We start from the raw sequence: 22,286 nt of genomic DNA, 5'->3' as shown, positions 1-22,286 counted from the left end.
AAAATTTTATAAATTACGGTATAAATTTAACATCTCGTCTCAATCATTTTTCCTTCCCGGTAATATTTTTTATTGTATCGATAGATAATAACAAGTCAATAAATAAAAGATGGAGATTATCCGGGGTAATTATTAGGGGTATTTTTATCCTCCAATCGATAAAAATGTTATATTTTTGGTCATAGAACAACATAGATATTTTTCGTTTGCGGGAAGATTGAATATGATTGGGTATAAAACAGCGGGTGTCATGCCGCTCTTTGTTAGTTTTTAACTGTTACAACCAATAGCTAGTGTTCTTGAGTCGCTTTTCTCTGACTTCTGGGGAAGAAACTGTAGTTATAAAGCGAAATTCCTCTTACATTGAAGAAAGATAACAACTTCTCAACGTATTTGCGATTTTGAAAACAATCCCACAACCGACTGGGTGTAAAGTCTTGTATATACAGTTTTCACACGTCTAGTTTAGTAAATATATCAGCGTTGAAATATTTGCTGTTGGACTTAAATCTTTTTATATACGCGGCTTGGATTCGATACAAGGAATATTTGTTCTTAGATATATATCTATTTCACTTAAGAAATAATTTATTGTAGATATTAGAGAGTGTCAAAAGTTAGTTAACTTCAAAAAATATTTATTGGTAGTTTACTGGTGTATAGATTTGTGTTCTTGCGTGCGGAAGGGTACCGTACCATATTTGACTAGTTTTATTAAGATTTGCGTTGCGGCCTCTTGATTCGAAAGATTTTAAGACGAGTTGCAGGTGTTCAGCTTGAACCAAGGATTTAATCTTAATTTTGCGAATGAAATGATTTCTTTATTGACAATCTACGTGTTTCTGCAGATGTTAGTAAACATTGATGGAAGTATAAGAGACAGGTTCTTGCTTCAAAAGCATGCAGGTAGCCCGAAGGAGAGGTTCAACGTGTTAATTCCCGAGGAGGTTGATTATGGAAAAATTTATCAAAGTTTTCCAGGTAAGATATTTTTTTAAAATTGTTACATATAAGCTTTTAAAATTAATTCTTGCATTTTAGTTGTTTTTTTTTTCAAACTTAAGTCAGAATGTTTAACGTCTTTACACACTTTCTTTAAATTTGATGAAGTTTCAACTTTGGCAATTTTGAGCTTTTCTAAAAATACGCTAATTAGAATGATTAATCTGAGTGAAAAATACAAGTTCCAGCTGTTTTTTGACTGAAAACAATTGGCTAAGAGCGCATCATTGAGCCCTATAGGAGTGAGCGTTGTGACGTTTTATTGAATGAACGTAATTATAGCTCGACTTTACAACTCATCGCTTAATTGATCAAAGGGGTGGTCATTTCCACACTGTTTACAAGCTTAGGAAAGTTGAGTAACACAATCATCACGTTGTAATTAGTGCTTACAGGTTTTTTAAAAAAAATAAAGGAATCCTGAGGTGATACACAGACCGCAAATTATAAAAAAAAAAAGAAAAGAGTTAGATTGACAAGGACTCTAAGACAAAAATATAGTAATATAACACCTGATATATTACAAGAAGTCTATTGGGTGTGTCAGTTGTATTTTTTTTTTAGGTAAACTCATTTTGAATGCAAAGCTAGTGCACCTTCGTAAAATTGAAATTTCGGGAAAGGAGAAAAGTTTAATCATCATGCAAATGAATGAAAGAATGATAAATAATTGTCTTTGGTAAAAAAAAAAATACTCAAAGAGCAAGAAATAAAATAAAGAAAAAAAACAGAAACAAAGGTATATTTCAAGTATTGGACACGGTGAGTTATTCTCTTCATTTGGTTAAAAATGATCTTCATGCAATATGTTTATACTGTGTACTTCCTGTTTTTGACAGCTAGTGATCATTAACACAGTAGTACATGTGTTATCACTCATTAGCAAAATAACTGCTTAACAACTGTGTCAATTATAAACATGACTAATATGAAGTTTACCAGCATGGTAGTATTAATCATGCTTTTGTATTTCTAAAAATCTTTTCCAAAAATTTAAGTCAAAAAATTTAATTATATTTTTAGCTTAGTTTTTTAGCTGAAGGAAGTGACTAGTTCAATTTGTTTTGATGAAACATGAGTGGATGGATTCAGTAATGACTAATCTGTTGAAAATTGAAAAAAAAGATTATATTATCACCGTAAAATATCTTTATAACATTAGAAAATGAATATATAATGAATATAAAATTGTATTATAAAAGTTTTTTTTATTCTTATTTTGTTAATTTGTTTTTTTTAAATACAGATTATGATATATGATTTACATTAATTGAAAACTAAACAGGATGAGGGAGGCGAGAAAGCACGAAATCAATATATTCATTCATTTTATTTGACAATGTATATTTGCATGAAAAGAAATATTAGCCGTAAAGACTTCCCGATTTCAGAAGACATCTCTGCACGATTCCAAGGAATCTAACTTTACATTCAGGCTAAGTAATTTCACTCTAAATACAAAATGCAAAGTTTACTGAGCCTATAAGAATGCAACTTGGATGCCAATTTTTTAAAATGTAGTAATGAATCATAAAATGTCTTTATCTGTTGTTTTTCAAAATAATCCAAAGTGTCTGGCTAAAAATAAACCTACTAATCTCAATGACCTCATTTTCAGGTAACAATTCTGCTAATTACAGGAAAAGGTTGGAAGACCATAACTCTGTTCTAAATGTTAATTTGATGCACAAATAATTTTTATCAATAAAAACCATGAAGCACATTTTAAAATTCGGTAAATTTGCAGAACAGAATCGTATTTCATTTTTACATTAATGTCAACACTTAATTTTGGGAAGAGAGGTAAAGTGCGCCCCCTAATTAAAATTTTATACTCTTAAAAATGACAAAAATTGGGTAATATCTTTTTTAAAAAATATATAAACTTATAGTTTTCGTTCATCTTGTTTAGTTATCCATAACCTTTGTGGAAAGAGCAACTTAATACTTAATCTTGTATTTAAAAAAAATCGTCTTCAAATTATTTCTTTCATTTTTCAGGCTGTCATCTCGGAAATTCTTTTTATAAACTTGGAGAAAAGTTTAACCCAACCTTAAATCCAGATGGACCATTCGTTTGCCTCATCTGTCAGTGTGTACCAGTGAGTAAACTATTGCAAATTCCTTTTCAAGAAACTTTTGAAAATTTCTCTCGGCTACTTTCCCTATACGAAATCAATAAATTTTATTTTCACTTCCAGGGACCATTTGATTTTTGAAAATTTTTCGGCCATTTTCATTTTTACTGATATGCAAAACGTGACTTTCACTTTCAAGAACCGAACCATTTCGTTGCTGACCTTCTCTTGTAGTTATCAGCTTCACATAAGCAAAACATCCCTCCTGTTTATCTTAATTTTACTAATGAGCATATTTAATTATATACATGTACTTGTTTCTAAATTTGATGTTCACTATATGCATAGGAAAAAAAGAGCCACAAGTCTTTCGAAGACAAAGTTACATAGTTTTTGGTCTCAGAAAATAGTCACGTATATGCTCATACTTCAAAAGAATGCATAGCTCAAACACATATATTACTATATCAATTACGTTCTTAGGAATATAAAGCAAACACAAGAACTTTTTATCGTTTCCCAGTCAAACGCTTATCAGAGTTAGGCTGTATTTAATTGATCTGGGAACTGAGACTGAGAGGGACAAATAATTGAGAGCAAAATTCTGTTTTCTGTATGCATCCCTCAACCCTCATGAAATTCAAGTACTTCATCCTAAAAATATTTTGCATTAAAAGCACTGAAGACAGATAAGAGTATGATAATGCAATAAATATTGCAGTGTTCCCAATAACCAAACCTTACAAGTGTCGCTGCTATACTTTGAACATGCAAGATCCCAGAAAATACCGGAATTTCTCGGTATTTGCAGAAGCTCTTCAATGACAGACAGTTATGTTCCTTTTATGTTTCAATGTAATATGTCAATTACTAACAAGAAAAAAGTGTTACGTAGAAAGATAAAGGAGATTATATTGCCAGGGAGGAATTTGTGCAAATTGCCTTGCAGAACTCTCATACTTGGCGGAGGTGGAAACGACAAGTTTCGGAGTCGTTTATTGAGGAAGGTTATCATAATTATCTGTAATGGATTTCGAACTATACACTCCTTAAAATTTGAATGTAAGATATATAGTTATGTTGATAATCCCCTTGACCTAGATAGAATTTATGCCAATATTCATTTGATATCAACAGTTCATTGTCGAAAAACTGAATGTCTGCATTTTTCACTTTTCGTCTCGTAAAAATTTTAGAATGATGAAAATATACGATCATGGACTGTAAAATATATTTTAAAAAAATGATATACTAATTAAAATATAACAAAAGATTCTGCTGTTTTCCAAGCTATTAATACAATCATCTGTTTAGAAAACAGAATCGGCAAAGTCTTTTAATCGTCTAACTAGCGGAAGAATTGTTTTCAAGGTCAAAGCACGATATCATATCAATTACAATTGTTCTCTGTTTCCTGCTAATTTTGTACTTTATACTTTCCGGAGAAAAGAAATCGTACACTAGGTCAATGTGTTTTGAGGTTTTGTTAAAATTTGGGCACAGCTTGATATTAACATTATTCTCTACCTAGATAATGCAGAGGCAATACAAGAAACTGAACTATTGCCTAAATAGTATTACTATTCTTCCTAAGGACAACAAATTTATTTTGTATCCATTACAACTTAGAAGAAGTTAAAAATTAAAATTTTCTAGATACCATTTGAATTCAGAATGGACTTTTCTGCATCATTTGTGAAGTAATAAAGGAACACATAAAACTAGACTGTGTTATTATTTCTGTAGTCTTAACTCTGTATAAATTAAACACTTTAATGAACGTTTCGTTATCCAGCTATCAACTAGCTCAAGCATTTAGAGCGCTTTGCAAATTGAGTTATACCTCTGTCAAGGTGGACATGACGTTTATTCCCTCTGACATTTTTTTTGTATCCACTTAATTTAATGTGGGTAATTCAATGCCATACTTTAGTACTACTATTTTTGTTTATCATTTGCGTGGGGTAGATGCTGAGGATTAAACGAACGCCTTAAAGTATCGGATCTAAATCGAAGTTCTAGTTGTGTGTCCAGAAATCGGCCAAGAAGCCGAAACTTAAAAACAAAACAAAAATAACAATAACGTAACTAATTATTGCTGTATTATCGTAATTTTACTATGCGCGGGACGAAGAATTATCGGGAGAAATAAAAATAAAACAATTTACTGTTTTGCAACACAAAAATTTGAGATCATAACAGGAAAAGGGGATCACAGAAAGCTACTAGACAATGTGTTTTCCATGTAAGTTCTCCACAAACCTTGTACTGCAAATTCAATATAGAAGTTCATTTTATGACATTGTTATTTTTACTTCTGTTTTATCATCTATTAACGGACTTTTAATTATCCCAAAAATATATTACTGAATGAGATCATCCATGTAATACATTGACAGAAACATTTTAGCCGACGGAAACTTGAATGACAAGGTTTAAGATCCAAAAGGAAACATCTAACAGGAAGAACACCCATAACTTATTACTCTGAGTAGGCAATAAAACGTTATCCCAATGGATCCACATCTTTCATTAAAGTCTTGCATGGCGTTCTTTACGTTAGATAACTGTCAATTTTTCGTTCCTAAAGTAAAGACTTAATTGCATAAGAGAATTAAGCCCTCAAATGGTTAGATCCTGCATTCCTCCTACAAGGGTTAATTTTCCGCTATACCATTTTTAGATAATCACCGCCATTACTCTAGTGTTTTGAATGAATGAATGTGCAACTTCAGAAGTCTGGGGAAAACGGTAACTGTTTCTCTGTAATTGCTGGTCGGGTATTGACAGGATGTCGTTTTCACTCTTTCACCCGTTAAACGACTCACACATCCGGTGAAATTTACACTCTTGCAAGATATGAAATTTTTGAGTAATTCATGAAATTATTACATGTAACACACATGTTAATGAAATGTACATGAAATCTATACTTCTGGTTAAAAATATATATATATATATATATATATATATATATATAGGGTATTATTGACACGTAGGTTTGCAATTGCTGTGGGACCAATTGTTCAAAGATATTCTTAAGTTATAAATTATGAAGGGAGTGAGTCTTTCAATTTTGAATTTAGGATTTTTTTCTTTTACTGTTGTAAATCGATGCTAGTTTTTTCTTTTGTATTGAATATCTTACTTGCTCTTTCTGACGATGCAAAATAATATCAGGCTATGGGCTAATAGTCATAGATCTCAATGTTAGGAACTATCATAGGTAATTACTGAACAACAGAAAGGATTGAGGATGATGCTTGCTTCTTTTTAAAAGAATTCTTTACAATAAATTACATGTCGTTAAAACATGACTCATCACTCAGAGCTACTGAAGGCTAAGAGAAACGGTTAAGGTCGAAATATATTCCCGTTGTTGCTTTTATGACTTGACTTTCAATTTGACAAAGTGTTTATATTATTCTACAGGAACATTTTAACACGGAAATACAGGATTTTAACAAATCAGTTAGTGCGTACGATTTTCGGTAAAGAATGATACATGCTAAGCACCTTGTTGGGCCCGTTTCCTTTCCTATCCGTAGAAGATATTTTTTTGTAAAACATTCATAACTTAAAATTGTTAGTTTGTTTGTTTTCGGGTTTTGATAGACATATTTCGTATCGTTTCTGCTCGACAGTGATATTTCAATGATAGTTTTATAAGATCTAGCCTTGATTTTCTTACAAACAGCATTACGCTTGAAAGACTAATATTGCTGATGAGGTAATATCTAAGAACACGTCCGATAATCCTACATTTATTTTTCATTCAAATTATTATAGTGACTTTATCCCCCTAAAGAAAATATATAAAGTTTATATTTTGGTATCTAACTAGAAGTTCATCTCCCACCAACAATTATGTATTTCTCTTGTCTTCCAGTTATTTATGTTGAAGCTGGGACTTGCTTTATATGTTTACTTGTTATCTTAATCTTACATTGACGAAGAGACATTCCTCTTGTGACACATCACATACCTTATTTTGTTGGTTTACGATATCGAAACAGACTAAATCATGTTGCCTTTTAATTGGGAAAAGTAAACCAAATTTCACAACAAAACCCCTCGTCTCTTTTGAAAGACGGTGTGAAACATTTATTAAAAGTTGCCATCCGTTTCTTGAATAATTTATATCTCTAGGATTAAACAAGTCTCTTTCTGCAAGACTAAAAGTTCAAAAGCAATTGAGAAGATCTCAATGTACAGGGCTACTTGTGGATTACTTGAAGAGCCCATGTATGCCGATTGCTTGATCGGGGAGATTAAGGAAACAAAATTACTTCACACCCTTAATGTGATTTATGGCGGTCGAACGAACAGGGGCCATTTCAATGCTATGAATAAGCTTTTTAGATCGAATAAATCATTATTTTCTTTATCTAAATTCTTACTGGACTGCTACAGAATGATTTGTATTTATATTTATAGATTTATTGGCAAATAAATTGAAAATTATTTTGAAATATCTTACCAAGAAACAGATTGATTAGTTTATGCTTTATCGCAGCAGCAGTTCTTAAAATTCCAACAAAAATGATATATTAATGACAGTCATATCATCATTTCCATAAGGAAAAAGTTCTAATAAATACATAATTAATTATAAGAATATTAGGTTGTTGGAATTTTGACATTTAGTATTTGAATATATTTATCTTGTGATCCCCCCCCCCTTCTGTCTCTCTTTGATTAGACCAACCTACCAAATAGTACTGGATTGACCTTTCCCAAAAATAAACTTATCTGGGACATCTTTAAAAATTATATAATTATTTTTGTTTTGCAGAACATTAAGAAGGGCATTGTGCAGCATATTGGAAATGTTAAGTGCAAAAATATTAAGAACCTATGTCCGGTGCCCCAGTGCGACAATCCGGTGTTATTGGATGGAAAATGCTGCAAATCTTGTCCAAACGAAGGTAATGTAATGACAAAAATGTAATTAATCAGGTCAGCAATAAGCATTATAAATTTCTGTTATTTTCTTTGAGATATTTATCACAAAATCACTCTCTAATTATTTCTACCAGAAAGAGATCTATTAATAAAGCAACATACACCTCTATTCCTGTCAACGCATTTAAGGAGATAAATATCATTGAGACCTTTTGCAAAATGTGTATTTATGGTTTGACAGAAAAAGCCGTTCGGAAAACGTTCATTTTTTTCTGTATAATTTTCATATTAGATTGACGCACAATGGTATCCATCTCTTCGATGAAATGTCACACTCACTTTTAGTTTCCTAAATCGTTTTAAGGTCAATGAATATTCTATCGGTGTGAAATAAATGGTTTTACAGCATATCAGAAGTATAACTTATATATGTAAATTTTATTTAAAGTTAGCTGATTTTACATAAAGAACTGCATAGTCATATGTCTAATATGTTTAACGTATTCTTAAAAAAAAAAAAAAACGAATTCAGATTCCTTCTCTGATATATAATTTTCACACGTGGCAGTGATACCCCCACCCCTCTGTCTGGGTCTCCGTTTAGTCCTTCAGATGAACCCCCACTAAGTCTCCGGAATATTGCTGGAATGTAGAGTGTGTGGTTAGAGCTTCATGCGACAATTTGTACTCAACTACCTCGACAGTTATTACCATTAAATCATATTTCAAATTGAAAAAAAGAACATATCCGATTACAAACTCATAATAGAAGCATAAATATATATCTTCGAAATTGCTGCTTGCTGTTCGCAGTTGTTAGCAATATTCCTCAGAAAGACACGGATGGGTCGTCCTCTACCAGATTTAGATGTTTTTGATAAATTGGCCATTCTACAAATTTAAATCGCAAAAAATCTAAATTTTGCAGAGGGCAGTGTCCCTAATCGAAATTGGTAAATGAATGCAATTAAAAGTGTTACAATTAATTCCAATCAATCTTTAATCTTTGGCAATTGAGTAAATTACTTGCTTTGGTTTAGATACTTATGTTGGCCTTGTATAAACTTACTGTAAAACTGTCTCCAGATTAAGGTTAATAGCCATGTTAACCCAGTGCCCGTCCTAACAAGATCATTACATATAAATTTATCTGTCTTAAGCTTCCGGAGACCCACTGAATATGACAAGGGTCATTAGATAAACTTTCAGTCATTAATGGTATCAGACGATAATTGGTTTTTTTTTCTCTTTCTTTAAGTTTTCATTTCAGATGGTACGCCAAATCGTGATGTATGAAAATTATCTCGCATAAAAAATGAAAGAATTTTTCTTGTTAAACTTCTGCTTGAAGGGGTAGTATTTTGGTTAAATAGGAGTATAGGGTTCGAAAATTTGTTATTCAAATTACCCTTTGACAGCATTAGGTGCGCGGATACCAGCTGAACAATACAATGTGTCTTTAATGGAACATTTCAAAGAACAACAACAAAAGAGTGAATAAAACCCATAAATTATCGAAATTTGTCAGAAACAATGATTGCCTACTGACGGGTTACTCATATGTTAAGCATTTCAAGTGTTTATAAAAATTTTTGTAACTGTTTTTAAAGAAATACATGCAAACACTTAGTGTATTTGACACACGGATTAGGAAGCTTTCAGTAGAGTAAATAATGTCTGGTCGAATGCTCGTTCCCGACTTCTTGATCTGGAGAGAATCTCATATTATACCCCCATACTTGTTTGAATTGCACAATCTATTTACTCTTCATCGCCTCTCTGTTTGTTCCTCTGACCAATATTTTGTATCGATTTAATACCCCCTGATTCCTTGCACAAGTTCAAGTGGCCCTATCAACACTCAGCATACCTCTTTATACAATCGCTCTAGGTGTTCAAGTTAAAAGTGTGAAAAATACACTGCTATAATCCTCGATTAATATGAGTTTAAAGTCTTTAACATTTTTTGCATTACTGAAGTGCTAAATGATTGAATTTCACATCTATGTGATTGAATGTTGATTTTTTATCAAAAGCAACACGTTGTCTGACATTTCTGAAAATATTTAAACAAACTTTTTGGACCCAAATTGTGACATGAGAAACACCATGGTTTGAAAATTGATAGGTAAAATTTGATTATTTGCTATCTTGGGCATATAAACAAAAAAAAAGTCCTCTCAATGATTTAGAAAAATTGACCTATTTAGAAATCATTCATTGTTGTAGGTGGTGAATAGAAACTTTATAGTTTGTAAAAGAGAATCATAAAATTCTAAATGGTAGTCGTAGACCTCCGAGATTAACTGTCGATAGCAAAGCTTTTACGTAATTTTCGAAGTAAAACTTTGAAATTCCTTCAGAAACTGTACTTGTTTTCGTACACACTTTGGCGTCCGTCGTAGCCTGTTGTGTCGGGCACGGGTTAGAGAAAACATTCAGCAGCGCACTAAGCTGTTGCTCAGAATTCGCACCTTGCTGTCCATCATCTCCTAATCTGCTGTTATTTTTGTCCTAATGAGCAAATTTGCAAATTGCTAATGGGCATTTCAAAGAGTTGCTCATTTTCCATGGAACTTACTTAACATTGGTTTCCACATCGTTTGAAGAACTCTTTCGTTACATATTTACGGAAACATATGGCTGAATACCAGATTTATATCAGCTAAAAGTACACCAATTATCATTCAGACTTCCATTTGTTTCTTTCAATGTGTAGTGATTTTTTTCATAAAAATAATTGGCTAGTAAAATGCAATTTTATGATAGACAAATGTATAGAGGAACATTGATACGTGATTTTGTGGTGCACATCTTTTCACACTATTTTAATTGCTTTCCATTCCTTGTTTACAGACAAAACATTTGAAGATATGCTCAGTCTTCTACCAGGTAAAATGTCAAAAGAAATTGATAAGGCTCTAAACTGGGAACACAACAAACGCCGAAAAGTTATGAACAAGAGTAAGTTTAAAATACTCTAATGGTCCAACTTTTTAGTCGTAATATCAAAGCTCATTAATAAAAAAAAAATCAGTCAATTATAGGATCTGTGTTTTTCCTCTTTGTTCATTTTTTTTTTAACTCTTTGTTTAAATTTTCAGAGTATGTTGCACTACTGGTAGGACGCAATGTCATTTCAAGTCGACCGCTGCTGACTCGCGCAGTCGCAGTCGTGCACCTTCGTGTGACTCCAAATTTAGGATTGCGCTTTTCCATTAAATACGAAGGGTAAGACTTCTATAAATCATGTTTTGTAGCTTAAAAAAAAGAAAGAAAAAACATTAAGTCTGTGTCGCACAGGTAGAATTAAAAGACTTTGAAGGATCATAAAATGCTTGTATTTTGCATCAAGTGATGTCAAAGAAATTAGAAATCACACGTTGGGGTACCTTTTTTAACCATAAAAATTTCCTCTTATCCCGGCATTCTAATTTCAAACCAATTACAATCGGTGATAATTATAAGCTTTAAAATAAATCTGGTCACAAAAATCGTGATTTGAAACTATTAAAATTTTATACTGAATTGTAGTCCATCCGGTTGCTTTTATCGGTAGATAATTTATTCCGCCCAATATTAATATAACACAATGACCGTGCTTTCGTTAAGCATGTATACAGAGACCAATACGCACAACTCGACGTTCCTCTGTAATAAGATGTTCTTACGTAGCGTGAAGGAAAGTCAAGAAATCACATTTTTGGCGTCAGTCAGTGGAAAACATATAATCATCTGCAACATTTCACGGCTGGAAGGTGGAAGTAAGGCAAACGCCGGGCCGATACAAGCACTTAATTCCCCGTAATCTGATTCAGTGAGACCTGATTAGACAAACATTTATTACTGTTTTATTTTCTCATCATCCTCTCAAAGAGAGGATGCTAGGAGATAAATGAGGGAAAAACCGCAACCATATGAAGAAAACATTGGATATGAATGAAAAATGGAGATCATAGCAAATAACTTCTTTTAACACAAATAATGATGTTGTTTTGATACGATGCTGGGTAACAATATATATCAGTTTTAGAGTAAACCGAAACCCGAGGTTTGTCTGACCTTATCTTAACTGTGCTAAAATGGGAAGACTCTGCTACCATTGGAGAGATAAATGAAAAACTGTCAAAAGGAAGGTTCACTGCAACCGTTCCGCTTCAGAGACAATGGCTTGCGAAAAACACGCATAAATTCTTCAGCATTATTTTAGTTAAGCACCTTTTTCCCCATAGGGCTATATGATTTATTTTTACCTTGTAAAACCAAACACTGAACTTCTTTTTAAAAGGTTGCCTTCGAAATATATAAAGTTATTAAGACAGGATATTTATTTGAAAATGTTTTACAATAATTAATATATAACTATGAAATATCAAAAGGAATGTACATTGTTTTGATCTCTGCGTATCTTTGGTGATAAACATGCATTAAATATTAATAAAACTAAACTCTCTGACATTTTAAATGAACGAAACATACTTTAAATCATATTTTATTACTTCCGTTTTGCAGTAAACCTCTCAAAAATGGCTAGATAAATTATCCGTATCTTCAACAAGCTCAATTTCGTTCAGAACAAGCATAAAGAGTCACAGTGATAATTTTATATTTCTCCATCTCTTAGTTTGTTGATTTGTAGCACGGAATCGTATTTATTTTACAGACTTAAAAACCCAGAAAAACTTTTGCTGACAGATAAGAACGGAAACATTTTGATGGAAAAACGTCTCCAAAGAAGATATCCGGACAAACAGGTATAGGGTATCTATTTGTATCTTATCACACATAAACATTAGAACATAATTTTTCAACTACAGTTCCGCCTTATTTTTAGAATTAAAAAAATTCAAAAATGGTTTAACTAAACTCCTTAATTCAATTAAAAAAATCTCAGTGCGTCCTTTTATGTAATTTATGCAGATTATATTAAAACCAGAAACATATTTTTTTGAAATAGATATGCGGGGAATGGGAAAATGTTCCTGAATTTTACTTCCGGTATCTACACAAAGGGATGTTTTTACTGGTAATAACGACGTCATCATTCAAAAATGGTGAAGTTGCCGGTAAACCGGAAGTTGACAAATCCAGACAGCAAAGTGAGTAGTTTTCAACAGCAAAATTCAACACAATTCGCTGAACTTTGTTTCATTGAGGTCTTACAGCGTTAATGCAGCAAAGACCACACGCATTTCTCAAGCTCTGCTGCCTATGTTATATAATCATGTGTAAAGTGTTTATTGAATCGCACCTTTGGATGAGAAAAGCCGTCAATTTGACGAGTATAAACTCTTAAATTAAGCTAATAAATCTTGTTGTGTCTATCTATACATTTCCGCGATACTATGTCTGGGAATGTTTCAGGTATCGCCTTTGTTATATAAATTGATACTTCTCAGTTTATATGATGGGTCTACTGACAATATACTGAATCAAAGAAAACAATAATGAGCTTAAAGTAAATTGTGAAGACTTAATCTACCAAGCCATCAAATGAAAGGCAAGTTTGGGATGAAATTAATTACCCTGAAAAGGGAAACTCTAGTTCGATCATGATTATTTTTGTTTCTTTTCAAGGTACATTTTCTACAATACTGGTATCTCCAAATCAGTATGGTATCGGAGGTTACGCGGAGTTATTTTACGGAATTCGAAGCAAAAGTGTGGAATACACTGTCAAGTTTGACGGTCTTTATAATGTAATACGTAGGTATCTAAAACCATTATAAAAAAATAAAAAAGTGCCATTTTGATAAATATTTCTAAGAAATACCAACATCAGGGGCAACATCCTTGTCATTATTTAACTTTTATATGTATATAAATTCTATACAGGAAGAAAGCAAGAATATTTTGTTACCATTGAAAAGAGAACCCAGATTCTTCATAACCTGACCAAAAAAGTACGCAGAAGAAAGGTGGGAAAATCTTTCAAACTAAAAAATTGGATTCCACTTTGAAAAAAAAAAGATTAAAAAGGAAACACAGATAAAGATTTTTTTTTTATACTTGAACAGAATAGCAAACTCCGGGGTACTTGGTTGGCCCTGAATAAAAAGAGCAGAAAACTTATTGCGAAAGCGAGGTTGCGAATGAGGGTCACTTCTAAAGGGGGGACAACCATTATTGGTACTATAACACCCTCGGGTACATGTGGAGGTGAGTATATTCATGTATACCTTATATAGTGCAAGAAAAAATAGAAATTGAACCATTTTCCCTGCACAGTGTTTATTTGAAAAACTTGTTAATTTACTTCCTGCATATTTCAATTATTTATTGATCTTGGAATCAAACTCAAACAGTCAGAGAATTCAAAATATTCATGACATTGAAATGAAAATATTGTATTTAGTGCTTAAAAGGTTTGATTTTTCTATAAATATCGAATTATTTTTTTAATATATTTTTTTTAAAAGCATATATAGGTGTACTTTCAAGTGGTGAAGCACTAATATACCCACAAATTGCATTGTCAAGTGCAGGCTTTGCAGTTCTAAATCTACACGACAATGGACAAATAAGTTACAATGTAAGTGATCATGACAAAACTAAAATGCTTACAGAAGAAAAATATGTTTAAATTTCATGAAATGAAATTACCAAAATTTTAAATCCTATCCCTCTTACAGATAGACTTGAAAGGTATGACTAGTTGTGTTACTTACCTAACCATAGAATCATTACCAACAAAAACAGGAAGGAGGACCGTTATTTATAACCTCAGTGGACATTTCAGAAGGAATTCTTCTTCTTGTGATGGAACAGTGAGTGAATGAATAGTTTTTTTTTCTGTCGTCTTTTTAATGAAGATGACTAAGTTCCCCAAAATACATCAATATATAAATGTTATATTGAAATAGTACATTAAAAAAGTTTTAAATCTTTGTAGGCATCAGGTATTATAAAAAACGTACGAGCAAAATATATAGCTTTACTACTTGCTGGAAGGTTATTCCTCAACGTAGAAACGGAACGGAAATCATATCTAGCTCTCAGGGGACGAATAGAAAACATTCAATATAGTGACGATATTGACTTTACTAAAGGTATATTAGAGGAATTTTTTTAACAAAATGTACTAGTCAATCAGAATATCCATTAAAATGATCTTTTCTTGCAATTTCTTATTATAATTGTAGACACGCCATTTTTGATGACGTCATTACAAACGTCACCAACAGGAGTAGGAGGAGTGGCTTGGTTAGTTCCCGACCAAAAATGTCGTCTTCATTATCAAATTATCTTATCTGGTCTACAAGACTATTCATCCTTGAATGCTCTTCTGGTAGGAGAATTCGATTCCAAGGCAACGCAGTTCACCAAAAATACGATATACACTCTTGTTATATCCAACTTTATCAATGGAATGGTAAGGTCATAAATAACACGTTTTGGTTTTGATGTAACCACATGCGCATAAAAAATAAACAGCTTCAGTAATGTGCTAAACATCATTAAATAAGTATACTTTCTTGACTATAAATTTAGGCTTATTTTATTCAATGCTACAGGAGATGCTTGTGTAGCCTGAGTAATGTACTTGAGGTGTCTTGTAACACTTAAAAAAAAGCCAAAATAACTGCAATCATTTGCAAGTGATTGACTAAAAATAAAGTTTGTTTTCTTTCTTTTTTCTTTCTTTCTTTTTTTTTTCTACAAAACAGTCATAATAGATTTCTTTTTAAAATAAGCACACTTCTCTAATACTTTAAAGATGAGTCCTAGTTATTGCAACTTGAATTGCTCAAGATTCTTGTTACAACATCAATTTTCTTGACATTTTTGCACTTAACTCTTTAATTGGTCCTTGAAATATATGAATGGTGTAGAAAAATGATATCACGCACAGCATTACTACACAAGAAATATACATTATCTGTAAAATATGGAGCATTGTAATAAAGAAAATTGAAAGAATTGTGTAAACGATCCTTGTGTTAAAAGCAATTAAGTTTCTTTTAATTTATTATTTTGGGAAGAGTACCTCTTTGTTCCAGTGACTCATTTTCTTGAGAAAAATGGCACTTTATATTGCCAGAAACAGAATACTTTTCCTTAAAATTGCTGGTGGCCTTGATTATTTTTACTTGACATTTCCATGACTGATATTTTAGGCGCGCGGTGTAATGGATGACATTTCACCGGAAGTTTACAAAAGTTTGAATGCTGGGACATCATTACTTCAGATTGGTGTTACTGGGATCAGAAAAGGAGAAATAGTAGCAAATGTGAATAAATCTTCTGTTCCTTAAAATGATGTCATGAATTTAAAAAATCTTAATGTATAATATTCACTCAAATTGTTACTAAAGTCAAATCACACTTTTCAATATACATTTGTTTTACTTATGTACAAGATAAATTTGTTTAAAATTCGATCTGCACGTGCTTTCTAATTTTTCCCTTTTGATTATTATACATATTTCAATTTACTTCACATGTAGCTAAGCATACCAAATTCATGTTGGAACTTACTTCGTGATGAAACAAAAACTACAAAAGGTCCTGGAAGTAAACCTCTACCAACATTAGGAAAGAATGATTGTAAAGATGGAGGCAAAATTTACCACAGTGATGAAAGCTGGATTCCCTCGAAAAATGGCACCTGTCGAACTTGTAGTTGTAAGGTGCGCATTTCAGCATATTAATGAAATATTTTTTAAAGATAGCTCTCTTTTGCTAAAGGAAATTAAATTCAAACGCCCAGGAGAACTTTATTATTGAGCAAAATGAATAATATAGATGTGTTTTCCTAACACAATCCTTACTCTAAGTCAATAAATCAAATGTGCCTTTAAATTGTAGAATGGAAACGTTCTTTGTCATCAAGTGATATGTCCAAAACTAACATGTAACAATCAAGTACGCATGGACGGCGAATGCTGTCCCACGTGTCCAGGTAATTAAATTTTAGACAAACATTTTTAATTAATTTTAAACTGTCCATATTTCTTTTAAAGTGCGACTGATATAGAACTTTGAAATTTCCCATTTTTGCATTTTTTTAGACGATAATAACGGATAGAATGCAAAGTAAAAACTGTTGAAATATTTTGTAGAAACGCTGACTCAGGACAATGGGACGTGTTATTATCCGGGAGATAAGCGGCACTACCGTGCAGGAACCGTTTGGCATCCATACATTCCGCCCAATGGATACTCAACGTGTGTCACGTGTACTTGTGACGTAAGAAAATTTAAATCTTATCCTTCTTACAAATGTGTCATAGAAAAAGAAATCATTGATCAAATGCAAGTCTGCTAAGTTACTAAATGTTTTATTCTAAATTTATATTTCCAGAAGAACAGTTTACAGGTCAGATGTACACATTTACCATGTCCTGTGCTTAATTGTTCGAAAGGATATAGGGTTCGTGTAAAAAGGAGTGACTGCTGTCAGGTGTGTTCAGGTAATAATGAGGAATCAAAAACTTAAATTGTTGTTTACATTTGATTTAAGAAATCATTAAAAAGTATTTTTATTGATAAAATATGAAGTAAACAGTAAGTATTTAACATGTTTTTGTGTACCTAGAATTTCTTTTGACTTCTGATTTTGTGAGTTAAATGAACGAAATGATGAACCTTTGAATACATAGACACAGCAACTTGTTTTCCTCCCTCTAAGCCTATAACGTTGTTTACTTGGACAGAATATTATTGTTTTGCTTTTTTGTAAATACTGGTATTATGATACGGCGCCTAGCGTGGCGTGAATTCAAATATCTTTTATTTGAAAGTTGCAGTAAATAATTAACTAACCAGATTTTTCTTCATTTTCGTGGACCTTTCATGTGCTGCTAAGGGGCATTAGATTTTGACACCTCTGTTAGCATGGAAGGGAGGTCAAAGTAGAATCCTTTGAGGGGGGATAAAATGGAAACATTTCTTTATTTAAAGAGGATAACCATAGATTTGTGAGCATTATATCAATAATGAGGCGGTGGTTTTATGAATGAATTCATGTTATAGCAAAGAATCTTTCGTTTACAACTGTTGTAAGTAGATTTTGTATCATTATTTGATATTTTGATTTTTCAGACAGAAATTTATTAGCAGATATAATTAAAAGCACAATGCCACCATCTGAAGAAAGTACAAACGGCGGTAAATATAGATATTTTTTAGTTTAATAAATAATTCTATAATGTATGCTCCAAATAGTAATAAAGTAATTTTTTCTCTTAGATAAAAAAATCATAAGTGAACAATTTCAATGTAATAATGTTTTTAATTAGAACATGATTTTCGGTCAGAAAGAAAAAAAATCAAAACAAAGGTTCTTGAGTTTACCCTGTACAGAAACACGTCATATCAACAGTGATTTTTTCAGCATAAAAGTCTAATATGATGAAATGTTTTGTCTTTCAGAATGTAGGATAGGAAAACAGGTATACAAAAATAAAACTCGGTGGCACCCTGTTCTGAGTTCCCACGGAGCCGTCAAATGCGTTACATGCAAATGTAAAGTAAGTCCTCTTTCTTCGATGTTGAAATATTGTTTGTTGGTCACCAAAACACGATTTTTTTCATCTTAAAGTGGACATCATATAACTAGATTAATGTCAAATCCTCCAATCTGTGTATCTTTTTGACATGCTAATTTTGAAGTGCTAAGTAGACAAGTATAAAGATTTGGCTGGAAAATCACTCGTTTCTTGACTCAGTTTTTGCCAACATCTAGTGAACTTCTATATGCAATGGAAATGCCTAAAATCGTGAACAAAAAGAAAATGTATAAAATAATATAATTCTTGAAACGAATATTGTTTGTATCTTACCTGAGCCAAAGACATGAAAACCAAAAGGGAAAAACTCTTTTAAAACCATCAATTCAAAAGCAGCAGATCCAGTATTAGTCTAATTAATAAGGAAGCATCTCTATAAAGTGTAGATTAAAATTGTTTAAATCACTGTCCCCGGGGCAGGAATTGGACCAAAGTTGGGAAAACGAAGTCTTGAATAGCTAGGAAACACTTTAAAAATCATTTTCTCTAGAACAGCAGCTAGAACCATAATAAGTCATATCAATTTGGAAACATCACAATGTGGTGTAGACTCAAATTAGTTTAAATCTTGGTTTCCAAAATTTTTAATTTTTTTTAACAGAATGGAAAAATACAGTGTAAAAGAAGGTCGTGTAGAAGATCGTGTAAAGAGGGATCGAGGAGAAAAAATAAATGCTGTAGTTGTGTTCGTAAGTAAAGTTACAAATATAAAAAATAACATTATCCACTTCTCATTTTTTTTTTTGTTTCTACAAATGGATGGATTTCAAATTCTATGCCCAATTTCAGGATAATCTACTGAATCCAGCAGAAGTTAACAGAATTTCAAACTTTAACTAATATGAACAATGACTGAACTCTGTGATATGAGATTGAGGCACAAGATGGCATGGGAATTATAACAAGTAGCAATTCAAATTTCATGGCGAAAAATCATTATTGAATCAATTTAAACGGCATAAAGATGTTTTTTGACACTGAATGATGTCTTCGTTTAACTGATTAGTTAATTATCATTTTTTTAAACTGTATTTCAATTGATGATAATCATGCTGTCCTATAAGTACCTGATGTGATTCCTTCCTCAGATCAATATGTTTGAGTGCAATAACTTTAATAAATGTGTGAGTGGTTAATCTAGTAGTATTTGTATGTGTACCTTTTGAATTGTTTGTCGGATGAACGATTTTTTAATAATTTACAGATGCAATCATTATTAATGTGAATTTTATTATCAATTGCATTTTATTGCAATATTCCTTTTTTTCTATGGGCGTATATATTTTGAGATGAAGCCATCTAAATAAGGCCTTGCTTTATTGTTAAAATCATATTTCAAAAATGTAATTGTATCAGTATTGTGATGTTGCGAATTTATATATTTATTTGTGCTGTTCTTGGTTTTTGCAATGTATCGATAGATGAAGGGTCGAGTGCCAATTTTCACTGATGATGTATATGTATGATTTTACAATATATATTTTTGTACATTGTTTTAAATGGTTTGGAGGCCATTTCTAGACGTTGTTGACATGAAACTATCATTCCATTAACATATACCCTGTTGCTAGTATATGATAACCATTGTGTAAATAAACATCATGTATTTAAATGAATATTTTCTTTTAAAATGACATTTCTTTATGATATAAAATTAAAAACATTTAAATGAGTTTATAGCAATTTTTTTTATTTTCCTGGAAGATAATGTTCAATTTTCTGTAAAAGAATATCCAGAAGACGAAAATTGTTAAAATATGTAATATCAGGGAAAAAAATGGGTATTGCAATTTGAATTGTGTTTTATTTATTATTATGTTTCAAGAGTTATTTTACACTGCCGACGTTTTATAGTAAAAGAAATGCAAAATGACTACTGCGTTGGAGAAATATTCAAGAAATTAATGCAAAAACTTCAAACTTATCGACAGTTCTAACTATTTCAAAGGTTAACCAGCGAAACGTTATGCGTGTTTTACATTTAAGTCCTAGGGGGAAAAAGTTTTTTCGAATACAACCAGATCCAAAACGTAAACTGGCGAGATGGGATACGAAGGAATTATGTATAAATTAACAAAAACACCCTTGGAAGGTATACTTCATTTTAGAAAATCATACGTCAATTCCATCGGAGTGACACTGTTTCTCCACCGCTGAATAAACTAGCTTTGAAATTAAGACATAAAAAGTCAGTCGGTAAATCGTAAAAAATCTATTCATGATGTGTAAGTTCTGCGGGCAATTGTCTTGAGAAAAAAAGAGAAAAAAGGCAAACAGCAAATGTATAGAGGGTTTGTTGCAAGAACATTAACTCCAAGCTCTAACTCCAAGCTCTGTACGTTTTACAAAACTTGGACATAAAAAAAAGACTCCCAAATTTTCTTAAATGGATGAATAAATAACATACTTTAACAACTTTCAAGACAATTATTTCATATACCTACATGTTTGAGAGACCTGTAGTAGATAAATTTCACTTGTGCATTAACCAAGAACATTTGAATAGAGAAAAAACTTTTCACGGCAGCATTTGTTAAAATGCTTTGTCATGCGGCTGAATTTAAAAATAATGAATGGCAAATTGGAAAATGTTGGGAAAATTCAACTTATCATACAATTTTTTTTCAAATGATAATATCATACTGTATTTTATACATTTTAGGTAAAATTTTCAGTGTTAATAGAATAGATGAATGCATCAAAAAAGTTTCCGAATTTTTAATAGCGGAACATCATTTGAAAAATAAAAATATTTCTACATCCTAAAAGACCTCATGAAATGCAAAATCAAATTATTTATTGTTTTTCCTATTAGAATTGTGTGAGAGATATAAATGATAATATCTAAACCTTGATTGAGTTTCTACTCTTGTTTAGGTGAAAAAAATGGCATTTTTGATTGTTATTAGGATTAATTGTCTCAATTCTGGTTTGAAAAGTTTTGATATGAAAAAAAATGTGATACAATATATTCCTCCAAAATAACTTTTTTTGACAATATAGTAAGTTCTTTAAATGTAAGCCAAAAAGAATTTTGATATGGTAAGTAACCCTACAAAAATACTACATTTTGATGTGATCCTATGGTACTTTATTTTGTTGCACTCCTGATTCCTTATATGTTTTTTTTTAAAATTAAACATTTGTTTAAAAATCAAAACACCCAATAACTCAAATTTTGTAAAGCAGTTCTTCTTTTTTTGAAATTGATAAACATTTAAGAAAAGTTTTTCATTTTTTCTTGACTTCAAAATATTCTTATATGATCAAACAATATATATTTAAAAATTGTTTGGTGTTGAAAATTATTCTATAAATCGACTGTAGTGTTTAAAAATGTTTGTAATTTGTTGATAAACATAACGATATAAATGAGAAAAAGTATCAAGTGTTTTCTGCAATTAATTTTGTTGTAAAAATGTTATTCAATATGAAGTTCATTGATAATTATATAAAAAGATTTGTTGCACTGCTGATTGTAGTAAGATTTAATAGCGATTCTCTGTAACCACTTAAACTTCTTTGCCACGCATGGTCACCGATTTTGATGAAACTTTGCCCATTATTACAACTTGACACCAGAAACATATATCAAATAAAATTTCGTTGCTATGTGTCTTGGTTGCCATGGTAACAGCCAGAAAAGTTGAAAAAAATGAGATTTTCAGCTACTTTAAATCTTTATTAAGTCTTAATAAAGACTAAGAAAAACAAACAAACCATTCTCCCAAAAACATGACACCTTCTTGCCACTTATGCTATAAAGAAACTATTTAGAATTAATCTCTAA

At 31.5% G+C, this 22,286-nt stretch overlaps 1 protein-coding gene across 1 annotated transcript; it reads left to right on the top strand.

The window, feature by feature from the left end:
* Positions 1 to 449: 449 nt before the first annotated feature.
* Positions 450 to 19,800, top strand: LOC133205451 (chordin-like). Its single transcript, XM_061341271.1, has 23 exons — positions 450 to 981; positions 3,004 to 3,104; positions 7,876 to 8,008; positions 10,842 to 10,949; positions 11,090 to 11,216; positions 12,649 to 12,739; positions 12,943 to 13,084; positions 13,563 to 13,691; positions 13,821 to 13,903; positions 14,003 to 14,144; positions 14,405 to 14,517; positions 14,618 to 14,752; positions 14,878 to 15,034; positions 15,128 to 15,357; positions 16,103 to 16,216; positions 16,433 to 16,615; positions 16,794 to 16,887; positions 17,048 to 17,175; positions 17,290 to 17,398; positions 18,030 to 18,095; positions 18,360 to 18,457; positions 19,098 to 19,185; positions 19,286 to 19,800. Exons 1-23 carry the CDS (start codon positions 813 to 815, stop codon positions 19,288 to 19,290), a joined length of 2,745 nt encoding a protein of 914 aa, XP_061197255.1. The 5' UTR covers positions 450 to 812; the 3' UTR covers positions 19,291 to 19,800.
* Positions 19,801 to 22,286: the final 2,486 nt, after the last annotated feature.

The sequence above is a fragment of the Saccostrea echinata genome, unplaced genomic scaffold (assembly GCF_033153115.1).
Source record: "Saccostrea echinata isolate AGI-Se365-2 ecotype Australia unplaced genomic scaffold, CSIRO_AGI_Sech_v1 ptg000054l, whole genome shotgun sequence".
In the NCBI taxonomy this organism is placed as follows: Eukaryota; Metazoa; Mollusca; class Bivalvia; order Ostreida; family Ostreidae; genus Saccostrea; species Saccostrea echinata.
This window is presented reverse-complemented; position numbering and strand designations above follow the sequence as displayed.